The 10,701-nt window shown below is 37.7% G+C and overlaps 1 protein-coding gene across 1 annotated transcript in view; it reads left to right on the forward strand.

Annotated features, from left to right (window-relative positions):
- Positions 1-510: 510 nt before the first annotated feature.
- Positions 511-10,701, forward strand: part of LOC106530520 (epidermal growth factor receptor substrate 15) — a gene marked incomplete at its 5' end in the record, with an annotated part of 27,872 nt that continues 17,681 nt past the window's right edge. Inside the window, 6 exon segments of the mRNA XM_014026157.1 lie at positions 511-570; positions 1,910-2,140; positions 2,420-2,565; positions 3,571-3,727; positions 6,288-6,370; positions 9,052-9,124. Coding sequence (XP_013881611.1) covers positions 511-570; positions 1,910-2,140; positions 2,420-2,565; positions 3,571-3,727; positions 6,288-6,370; positions 9,052-9,124 — 750 coding nt within the window.

A 10,701-nucleotide genomic window follows, 5' to 3' on the forward strand; every position in this document is an offset into this window, starting at 1 on the left:
GATTTTCTTCTTATAAGTGTAAAAAAATAAAATCAAAGACAAAGAAAATAAACAATAGAAAAGTTTTTTTCACCAGGGTTACCTCTACAGCAGAGAGTGACACATCAGCTTTTATCAGAGTTTAAAGCGTCCACACCCCACTAGAGCCATGCACATTTGGCAGCAAATCAACAGACCTGTAATCTGTTCATAATAATCCAGCGTAGGGTTGTTGGTTAATCCAGGTGACAGGTAATTCTTAAAAATGAGTCTGCCTGTATAAATAATGGTTAAAAAAATTATATTTTATAGTATAGAAGATATTTAATGTTACTAAATAAGAAAATGTATTTTATTTTGTTTTAATAAGTAAATAACTTGAAAAAAATTGATGACTTCTCTCAGCTGGCACTGTTCTCAGTGATTAGGAGTTTTACCAATAAACTTTGGTCTAAAAATGAAAGTGAGAACTGATAATGAGTCACATTTTCCACTCATGAACAGAGATGTATTATAATCTTTGTGTTAAAGGTGTGGGAGATCAGTGACCTTGACCGAGATGGCATGTTGGACAGAGATGAGTTTTCTGTGGTAAGATATAAACTGATAAAACACTTTTTACAATACATTTTTCATCTGGTGTATTTAAACCTGAATGATTTTTTTTTAATACACCACTGGTCTTGCAAGCATTTGTCATAAATGTTTCAGGAAGGGTGAATCGTTTTCTCTTTGTCTCCAGGAATATTTTCAAAGTTTGTACCCTTATTTTTGTATCATACTGGACTGTTGAGGAATTCGGATCTGAATGTAACCAAATTAGGGCCCTATGAAATCGGTTTTATATTTTCCTAAATTTTGCGTTTTTCTGTTTTTATTTTTCTTGTTTTTGTTCTATCCTTTTTTTTCCTTTTTTTTTCTAAATTCAACATTTTCATTCTAACCATATTTGTTAAACTAAAAGATGGCAGAAAAATAATTTAACAAATGAATAGTCTCAGAATTCAAAATTTAATGGCTGGTATTTCACTTTCATTATTACAACAAATGTCTGTTGCCTTTGCAAACTATTTAAAAATATTTACCTGTCTTTTTTTTTAAAGAACAAAAAACATTCTTTATGTGCAAAACATAGAATCTCACATTAAAAAGGTTATCTTTTTGTAAAATGAAATGTCTTGGAACTTAATGTAGAATATGTCATAAAAAAACAAAAAACCTACTAATGGTAAGAATTTGTGCATGCTCGCCTATTGAATAGGATCTAAGCTCATTTAGTCATTTTTGCTTTTTTTTTCTAAGATATCTGATTCTGCACACACAGCAGTAAATCTTTGATAAACTCACGCCTCGCTGATATAGTTGAATGTTGAAGAGTTTGCAGGAGGCATGTCTGACTCTCAGCTTGTTCTCCTGTTTCTGATGTGAGTCGGACAGGAAGTGGTCATCATGTATTCTCACACGTCCAGTCGATCATGTGGTGACAGAAATTACAGAAAAGTTGTTCTCCTGATTCAAAAAAAAAAATCAGAGGTATTCTGCCCTAAACTTCACGTTAAGTTTCATATTTTTTTTATTTTTTGGAGGACGGTGGCATTTCAGTGATCCTTTACTTTTTTTCTGTGTGGAGAGGAGAGCCCACTCCTCATGCACATAGCCAGGTAACTGCAAGTACAGGGGGCAAATAGTGACCAAAATACCTCAGAAACCTGACCTGCTCGACACCGGTTGAATTCTGTGAAATTTCGTGTTTTGTCCTGGATTCAATGCGCTTGCTAAATTCTGCGATTTTGTCTATGTTTTCCACATTCTGGAAATCATAGGGCTCCACCAATTCAGTATGCATGGAAGAAAGCAAAGAGGAGAGTAAAAGTGTTGTTGTATGTATTTATTAATGTATTGATTTTTGTACCTTTTCTCATTTTTTCAGGCAATGCATCTGGTTTATAGAGCTCTTGAGGGTGAGCCCGTTCCCATGTCCCTTCCTCCTCCCCTAGTCCCCCCCTCTAAGAGGAAAAAACCTGCGACCCCTCCCGTGATGCCTCTGTTACCCTCGCCTCCCTCCGCCAAAGACGGTCGCTCCTCCCACTCCGGCTCCAAGACCATTCCCCACCCTCCCAAGCCCAGTCCAGCTCCTGCCCCGACACCAGCAGCTGTCCCTGTGAGTACAGGTTCTGTCTCTCCTGTGCATGCAGCACCTAAAAAAAAAAGCTTCTGTATTTATTATTTTTTTAGATAACCTCACCAACATACAGTTACGATGATTTCAAACTGGCTTGCTCAGTGTGTTTTTCAAAAGAACAAGACTAGAAGGAGTGTGCAGGTGAGTGGATTTAGAGTTTTGGTTTAGTTAGATTAGTTCTTGGCTGTGCTGATGTCCTCCTACTGCTCTGGACCGAAGCGTTAAAGTTGGTTTTGTGTCTTTTTTTTTTTTTTACAGTGGGTGGTGTTGCCAGCGGATAAAGCCAAATTTGACGAACTGTTCAGCAAGACAGATGGAGACATGGACGGCTTAGTGTCTGGTGCAGAAGTCAGAGACATATTCCTCAAGACTGGACTTCCTTCTGCTACACTCGCACGGATTTGGTAAGAAAGGAGGCCAGATCATCAGTTCACAGTTGTGCTCTGGAAACGTTCGGTTCATTGATTCATGGAGTTTTAAATGTTGTTGTAAAGCAGTGTGGGGTTTTCTAATTAGTACATCTGCAATCCAAGTTGTTTTTAAAATAGGAATTGGACAAAAACATACAGACTATGTATGTGGTTAAAAGTAAGGACAGCTATTTTAAACTGTGACAGAATGTGGGTAAAATCCTTCTTTTTAATTTTTTTCAATAATGTTGATTTTTAGAGGTGTTGCTTTAATAAATCAGTGTTTATACAAAACATAGAAATTAGGGCAGTCATTCTTCTAATAACGATACTTAAACCGACTTCTTTTTTTTTTAAACCTGTAGTGTTTTTGCACACTACAGGGTGATTATATATTCTTTATTTCGAACAAATAAAATAATACAAGAATATACAGTATATGCAAATAAACACAAACATACAAAAGAATACGAAAACAGTTTTGAAAGCTTAAGATACATCAGTGATGTTCAGAGGAGTGAGGAGAAGTTTACACTTTTTTAATTCCCTCCCCTTTATACTATTTATCATTCATCAGTATACTTTTATTTTAACATACACATTACAGTATATATTACTTTAATAGTATATAATACATCCATAGCCTTGTCAAACTTATACTGCAGCCGATCTTACGTACAAAAATTTATCTTAAATTTATCTGAGTCATCTAATGATTTCACAAATATTTTACTATTTACGCATATCCTTTCTCTTCCATATAACTATTTAGAAATATTTCTGAATACATTTATATATAATTTAAAGGATGACAATATGTTTTACATCAACACTAAAATGGCACGTTATGGATTTTTATGCTCACGTGGCTGATGAGCATCTGTCATGCAGTGAGTAGGGTTTATCGGACATGGCGGTCAGTCGGGTTGATCAAAAGCAGTGGTTGCCTGAGGTGTAAATCGTTGGCCTCTTATGTAACCTTGTGTTTCTGGTTTTCAGGGAGCTTTGTGACATTGGAGACATAGGGAAGCTGACCCGGGAACAGTTTGCCCTGGCGCTGTATCTCATCAATCTTAAGCTGACAAAAGGCCTGGACCCACCGCAGAGTCTCTCCCCCGAAATGATCCCTCCTTCAGACAGACAAAACATCAAACATGTGAGACACTGAGGAACTGATGTGTTCAAGAACGTTACGTAGAGAGGTTGTTTCAACAAAGTTTGATCGTATTCATTAGAAAAAAAACAGCATCAGAAGATATCTTTTTCTTTAATCTAAAACGTGTTTAGGTTTGCAGCTGGTTGTGTTTTTCATTTCCTCTCTGTTTTGCTTCCTTTTTTTTGTTTCTGTGTACATTTTTTGCATTTTCGTCACTTTGTGTGCAATACGGTAATTCAGAAAGAGAATTTTTGTTGCATCTCATTACTCTAGATAAGTTTCCATTCTTGCGATTTCTTTTTTATTTCAAAACTTTATTCATTTCTTTAAAAATAACAAAATTTATATTCAATAAAAATACAGATCATAAATAAAGTGAAAGGCGGCAGAAAGAAAAAAAATCTTATAGTATCTGCACCTTTTTTCTTGTCAAAATAAATTTTTAAACAATAATAATCTACAAACAAAAACAACCTCAAATCCTTGTTGAACAACATTTCGTATGAATACACATTATTTTGTTTCATATTTCTTTAACAAAGTGACTTTTATCATTCTCTTAAATATAAACATTGATCTGACATTTTTGACATCACTGTCCAGATTGTTCTAAAGACTTATTCCTCGTATGGAAGTACATTGCTCCCTCAAACTAGTTTGAGATCCAGGTTTCACCAACATCTCTACCCCTTTCAGATTATAACAACTTTCTCTCTTAACAAAATTCAATTGGTTGTTTAAAGGTAATATACATTTGTGAGCCTTATACATAACCTGTAAAATATTATAATCAACCAACTAGGGATGGGCACCGAATTCGATACTTTTTGATGTAAAGACCGAATTCTGTCGGTACTACCGAGTATCTATTCATGTAACATCAAACGGTACCATGTTTCGGTAACGCATCATTGCGACTGGTTTGGCGTAAGGTTGGTGAGATTTCCATGCTTGTCCTGAACGCAGCATCACGCAAAAGTGTAATGACATCAGCAGCCAGTTCAGTAAACCGAGGCAGAGCTCGGTTTGAACGTAGCATGAAAGCCTCGCAGCTCCTGGAGCTCAAAGTAAATAAAGTACCGCCACTTTCTTCATTTCATCCACCATTAAACAGAGACCGGCAGAGGAAAACAACAGAGGTGCTTCCTGACAGTCCGAACACGTCTGACCTGAAGGAGCACAAGCAGCTAACTTGAAGTGTTGGATGCGTTTTTGGATGCTCAAAATATAGCTTGAATACCTTTTATTTATTTTAACTGCATCCTCTTTTGCTTATTTGATTTAAACTTATTTGCCTTCCATGGACCTCCATCACACAATTTTCTAGTGGGGAAATGACATCAATAGAAACACATGGAGCTGGATTTTAATTTGTGCAATAAGACTAAACAGTCTTGTTTTCAAGAATTTTCACTTTAAAGAACCAAGTTACACAACTGATGTTACAATACAAAGTGTTGGATGTTGTCTTGATATTTGTTAATTTTATATATTGAGAAATATATTAAATAAAACAATAAAAGTTTATTATTGAAAAAACAACACACGCAAAGTACCGAAAATTGGTACCGTTAAGTACCGGTACCGATTCCCAGGTACCGGATATTGGTACCGAATCGATTCAAACGTCAAAGGTACCCATCCCCACAACCAACTCATAGAACTTCAATAATTTCAACTGATAAAATAATATATTTGATGGGTGACTGTAGTGTTTACTAACAATAATTCTTACAGTTCTTTTCTGTAAAACAAAAATAGGGTTTATAATTGTTTTGCATGCTTTCCCCCAGACTTTTTAAAAAATAATTTCATTAATGTGACAGCTCTACGCTTCCGTAGAGGCATCAGTGCTAACCGCTGAGTCATCGTGCTTCCTCATGGTCTGCAGCCCCTGAATTGAGACACAGCCAGTGTGTGACGGATGTCCGCCAAGTATCAGTCTCAAAACAAACTGAATTAACTTCCTCCAGCAATCCTCTTTGTGGTTAGCTGTCATCACCAGTATTCCCTCTGTAATAATTCTGTTTGTTGATGTTTAATCCTGTGAGCCGGGCGGTCGCTCACTAATGTCACCAGTTCTCTCTGACTTCCCCTTGCCGCCTCGGCGTGTCTTCTCATTGATCCGAGGGGGCAGAACGTGTCAGTCCTGGACTGAGCTGACTTGTGAATGAGGCTTTTTGAAGAAAGCTGACAGCTGAAAAATTTCCGTGATGTACCAATAACACCAAGTTTAATTTTCTTTGTTTTGGAGAATGTTTAATTTATTTGAAGTTATTCATACAGAGAAGCTGTAATATTAACTTTCCCAAACGTTAAAGATAAACGTGATCTCAAGCTGTAGATCAAGTCGAACCAAAATTGCTGAACAGGGTTGGGAAAACACCACTTACCAGTCTCCTCCCAGCCTGACTTGTTCTTAAACCATTGTTCTCCACCCATGTGGTAACCACATCACCGTGTTGTTTCTGTGTATGTTTTTATGTTTCATTAAATCGTTCCCTCCCTTATACTTTTGATCTTTACTGTCATTATGTAACTGTCCTCATGTCCTCTGCAGAACAATGCTGCTAACCTGGCGGCCGACTTCTCTGCTATTAAGGAGCTGGACACTCTGAGTAATGAGATTGTTGAACTGCAAAGGTAATCAGTTATCCTTTTTAATGTGAGTTTAAAGTGAACTTCATATACTGATGAAGTGGTATAAATTAATGTTATTCACCTTGTGATGATGAGAAGTGCAGGTTTGCAATGATTGTAAGGTGACTTATTGTTTTAGCTTGTTGTAGTATGTAGCTGTTTTACTAAAAGATGGAAATTAGCATTTAATATACATCATAATTTATAAACTTCCATAATGATTTACAAAAAACCCCCAAAAAAAACAACCTTTCAGCAACAACTGGAATGGTTAATGTTTGTGTTTCATTTGTATTTGCATGTGATGCACTTTGAACACACAGTCTTGGTTTCACTTGTTCTCAGCATCTCTTACTGATTCACTCTGTTCAGCCAAACAGAATGAAGGTTCCTTTATAAATGAAAGTGAGAAGTGAGAGTTTTTTTTTTGTTTTGTTTTTTACACACACGCACACACTGAGAAGCACATCAACATGTGGCAGCTGTTCTTTGGAAGAAACAGAGAAATGAAAACTTGGTTTGAATTTAGCTTTAAACCAACATCAAATCATAATTAGAACAACAACAAAAAAAAGATGGACGTCTGCGGCTGCTTCACGTTTTGGCAGCAGCATTTTCCTCAAAATAAGGATGGCAGTGACTGTGATTATGGGTAAGATCAGACTGTAGACTTTCTTCTAAACGATTGTCAGATAAATTTTAAGTTTTGACATGAAGTAAGTGAATCTAAAAATAGTGGCTGAGTTTGAAACTTTTTATTTCCAGCCAGCATTGATATGGACACCAAAGGATATGTGGGATGGTTTGATTTATTTTTAAAGAAGCATCTGAAAGTTGAACTGAAATGAACACTTTATCTTTACAATATTGTTATTATAAATGAAAACCAAGTGTATACATTTAGAAATTCAGTTATATTTTCTTACAACATGCCAAACTTAGGCTTATGTTTATGTGCCTTAAGAGGAAAAAAATAAAAGGTGTGATTTCACAAACTGATAAGATTATTTAGTAGAATAACATTTACTGTAACTAAAGTTTAGATTTGTAGCCAAGCCCAACCTGATAAAATTAAATGCTTGATGGTTGGTCTGACTCCTGTGGCGCATTTTTATTAAGCCTACAATACAAACAGCACAGAGAGAACCAGACGAGAATCCACGATCTGTAGTTGTGTTGATCTACTTATTATAGTCTGAATAGAGGAGTTTCACCCTGTGAGGAAAGAAAGAAAATAGGCCTAAGTGAGGTGCAGAAGTTAAGCGTAACGCACATCGTGGCCCCACCCTGCTCCTATCTGATGTTTTTTAAAAACTTTGGTGGTCTAAAAACAAAAGCACTGAAAGCTAACGGTATTTATGCAAGAATAAAAAAATTAAACCCCAAAATCATCATAAAGTTGGGAAGTCGCAGCCTGTTACAGGACAATAAATTTTGACTGATCTTTTTTGTTTTCTTCTTCTACCACAATAAATTTAAATATTTTCTTCTATAGGCCTGTAACTGAAATATTGTGTCGCAGAAAAAAATCATCTTAATTTGCCATGCTTTACGTCATGCAGTTCAGCAGATAAACACAACGGCAGGTGTTTTTTCACACCGGAAGCTTTTCTTTTTCTTTTTTTCCTTAACCACGGTGCAGAGATGAAGACATGGATGTAAGGCGCATGTCCAAGAGCAGCTCTTTGATGCTGCCCATCTTGCTAATTTAACAACCAGCTCCTGCTGTTGGATTGTTTTCAGCGTCATGAAGCTCGCTCTGCAGCCTTTGGTCCATATCTACACACCCACAGGTGTGTGTCACTGCAAGGGTTGAAGAATGCTGAAATCTGTTTGAAATTAGGAACAGCATTTTATAGGAAGATTAAAATTAAGATTGTTTTTAGGCATTTTAACCTCAAAAACTGGGGGTGGCATTAATCCTCCATAAATTCAGTTATTAAAATTTGTCTGGTTTACTTTTGGTTCGGGCTTTAATTGGACTTAATCAGTTGGGTTGGATCGGGATCGGACGCAGTGTCTTTTGGCTCGAGCCGGTTTGTGGTGGATTTTTTAGGCTCGATCTGACTTCACAAGTTTAGAGTGTTTTCCTATTTTAAGCATTTGGAGAGATTTTTCCAAATGTTCCCTTTTTAAATTTTGTTTTCCTTTTTATTGTGCCAGTTTCTGCTGCTTTTGAGAATACAAGCTCATATAAGCAAAGTTAGTGCAAAATGAGTGTTTTAAATGTTCTTCACTGAAAATTCAGTCTTTCTGATTGAAATACTAAAAGAAAATCAGAAAAGGACTGCCCAAATCAGCAATGTTTTCATTTGGCTCGTCGTGACTCATCTCCTCTCTCTCCCTTCTTTTCCCATCTCTGTGCAACCATCTGCCTCTCTCTCACCTCGTATCCCACACATTTTTTTTCTGCACAAGCACGCACTCACTGTACATCCTGGAAGTCTCACTTACTAAATCTTTACATTGCATCACGCGACGTTTTATTCAGACTCTCGTACCTTGAAGTTGTGGTTTCAGAGCAGGATCATGGTAGTTGAGGGGAACGAGTTGATGGTGTTTGAGGGACAGGGGGAAGCATCCTCAGCAGACACCTGGCTGTGGCTGGGTGGGGTTGGATTGCCAGGTCTCACTAGCCTGTCCTCGGCTGCTAACTACTTCTGTCTTTTGTGCTGGACCCCCAGAGAGAAAAGCTCTGTGGAAGAGGAGATCAAGGAAAAAGAAGAGGCCATTCGACAGCGCAGCACTGAAGTGCAGGTAAGGTTACATCGTCTGTCTAGATAAAATAGGTCTCAGGTTTTTTTGTATTTGTTTTCTCTTGTCTGTTTTATTATAAAAGCACATCTTTATCCTTTAAAAAAATCAGGCCAGCAGTAACCATATTTACTAAAGCTGTTTTAAAGTAATGGAAATTATTGAATACTATCATAGCAGTTCATCCACAGTCTGTTGTTTTACAGAAGTGCAGTTAATGTTGTTCAGACAGGACGAAGCTCGTTTCCTCTTGTAGGTGTGTCTGCCTCCCCAGAGCCTGAGCGATCAGCTCTATTTTGGGAGCGCAGTGCTTAAAGGGCTAGTCAGCTCTGCTTCTGGGGTTTCAGTTTTGATGTCTCTGTGTGAAGGTGGATCTCACAGGAGAATGATGCTCATGCAGTCAGATCCTTCTGTCTTTTTTTTCTGTTCATTCTTGGGCGTTTTGAATAATTTTTAGTTATTTTCAGTCAAGTCTTCACGTACTCAAGCATAAAACTGACACTTCACCTTCTGTAATCATCCCTGTGAGCCGGTGGAGGGGCAGGACAGAGATATCTTCCTCTCAAAACTGCTCTGCTCTTAGCTTTAATCACAGCTAAGAGATTTGCATGCTTTATTTATCAGTGCTTCCTGTTTGCAGAGGGCACCTGGGCTCTAGGTGTGTCTGAGGCCCAGTCCAGATTTTGTGCTTAAGGTGATGGATTCTTTGTACAGATGTTCTTATGTGGAGCTGCTAGCTTTGCACCCACCTCCTTTCTCCTTGGAGAAGGAGCAGAGCTATAACAGGACAGCCAGCTTCAGGAACTCAGACCAGCTGTTTGTTTCATGAGCCACAGCTCATACAGGCAAACCAGAGGCTCACACATTGGACCCTTAGGTGTTATGGATGGAGCCCCCATTGTGTGAAAGCTACCAGGAGCATGGCCACATCACTGGACCTGTTTAGCAGAGTATTTGCCCAGGATTTCTGTTCTGCTGCTGGTTGGGGCCCCACTTCACACATTTATGCTCTTATACAGCCATCTCTTGGTTACTGCATGTTAGGAACCTCTGAGCCACTGTCTGGCTTCTGGGGTCAGATTTATAAAGGATTGCGTGGAAACCATACTAAAAGTGAACGTACGCGAAAAAAAATTCAGATTTATAAAACCGTGCGTACGCATGTTTCTGCGCATCTTTCTTTTATAAATCACAGCTGCACGTCAGAGTTTGCGCACGAGGTCCTGCCTCAGGTTGTATCCTCTACACGCCCACACTCAACCATAAACAGTCAATGTAAAGTACCTCATGAATGTTAAGATGTATTGAAATCAGTCAGATGATCAATGTCAACAAAAGTGATTGGTTCAGACACGCTCCGTCGTGCATCTGGAGGTTGACAGGTGCTGACTGACAGCTGCTCACGTGAACATAATGTCTGTAATTGACACAGATTTTCCCTCATTTTGCTTTAGAGTAATCTAACGATTTTTATTTAAAAAAAAACTCCGCTTGAAATTAATTTTCCCTCAGAGCCTGCAGGAAGATAAAAGCAATAAAAATAAAATTAAATGTCAGATAAAATTAGAAATAAGTCCACC

This window comes from Austrofundulus limnaeus, unplaced genomic scaffold (genome assembly GCF_001266775.1).
Source record: "Austrofundulus limnaeus strain Quisiro unplaced genomic scaffold, Austrofundulus_limnaeus-1.0 Scaffold530, whole genome shotgun sequence".
In the NCBI taxonomy this organism is placed as follows: Eukaryota; Metazoa; Chordata; class Actinopteri; order Cyprinodontiformes; family Rivulidae; genus Austrofundulus; species Austrofundulus limnaeus.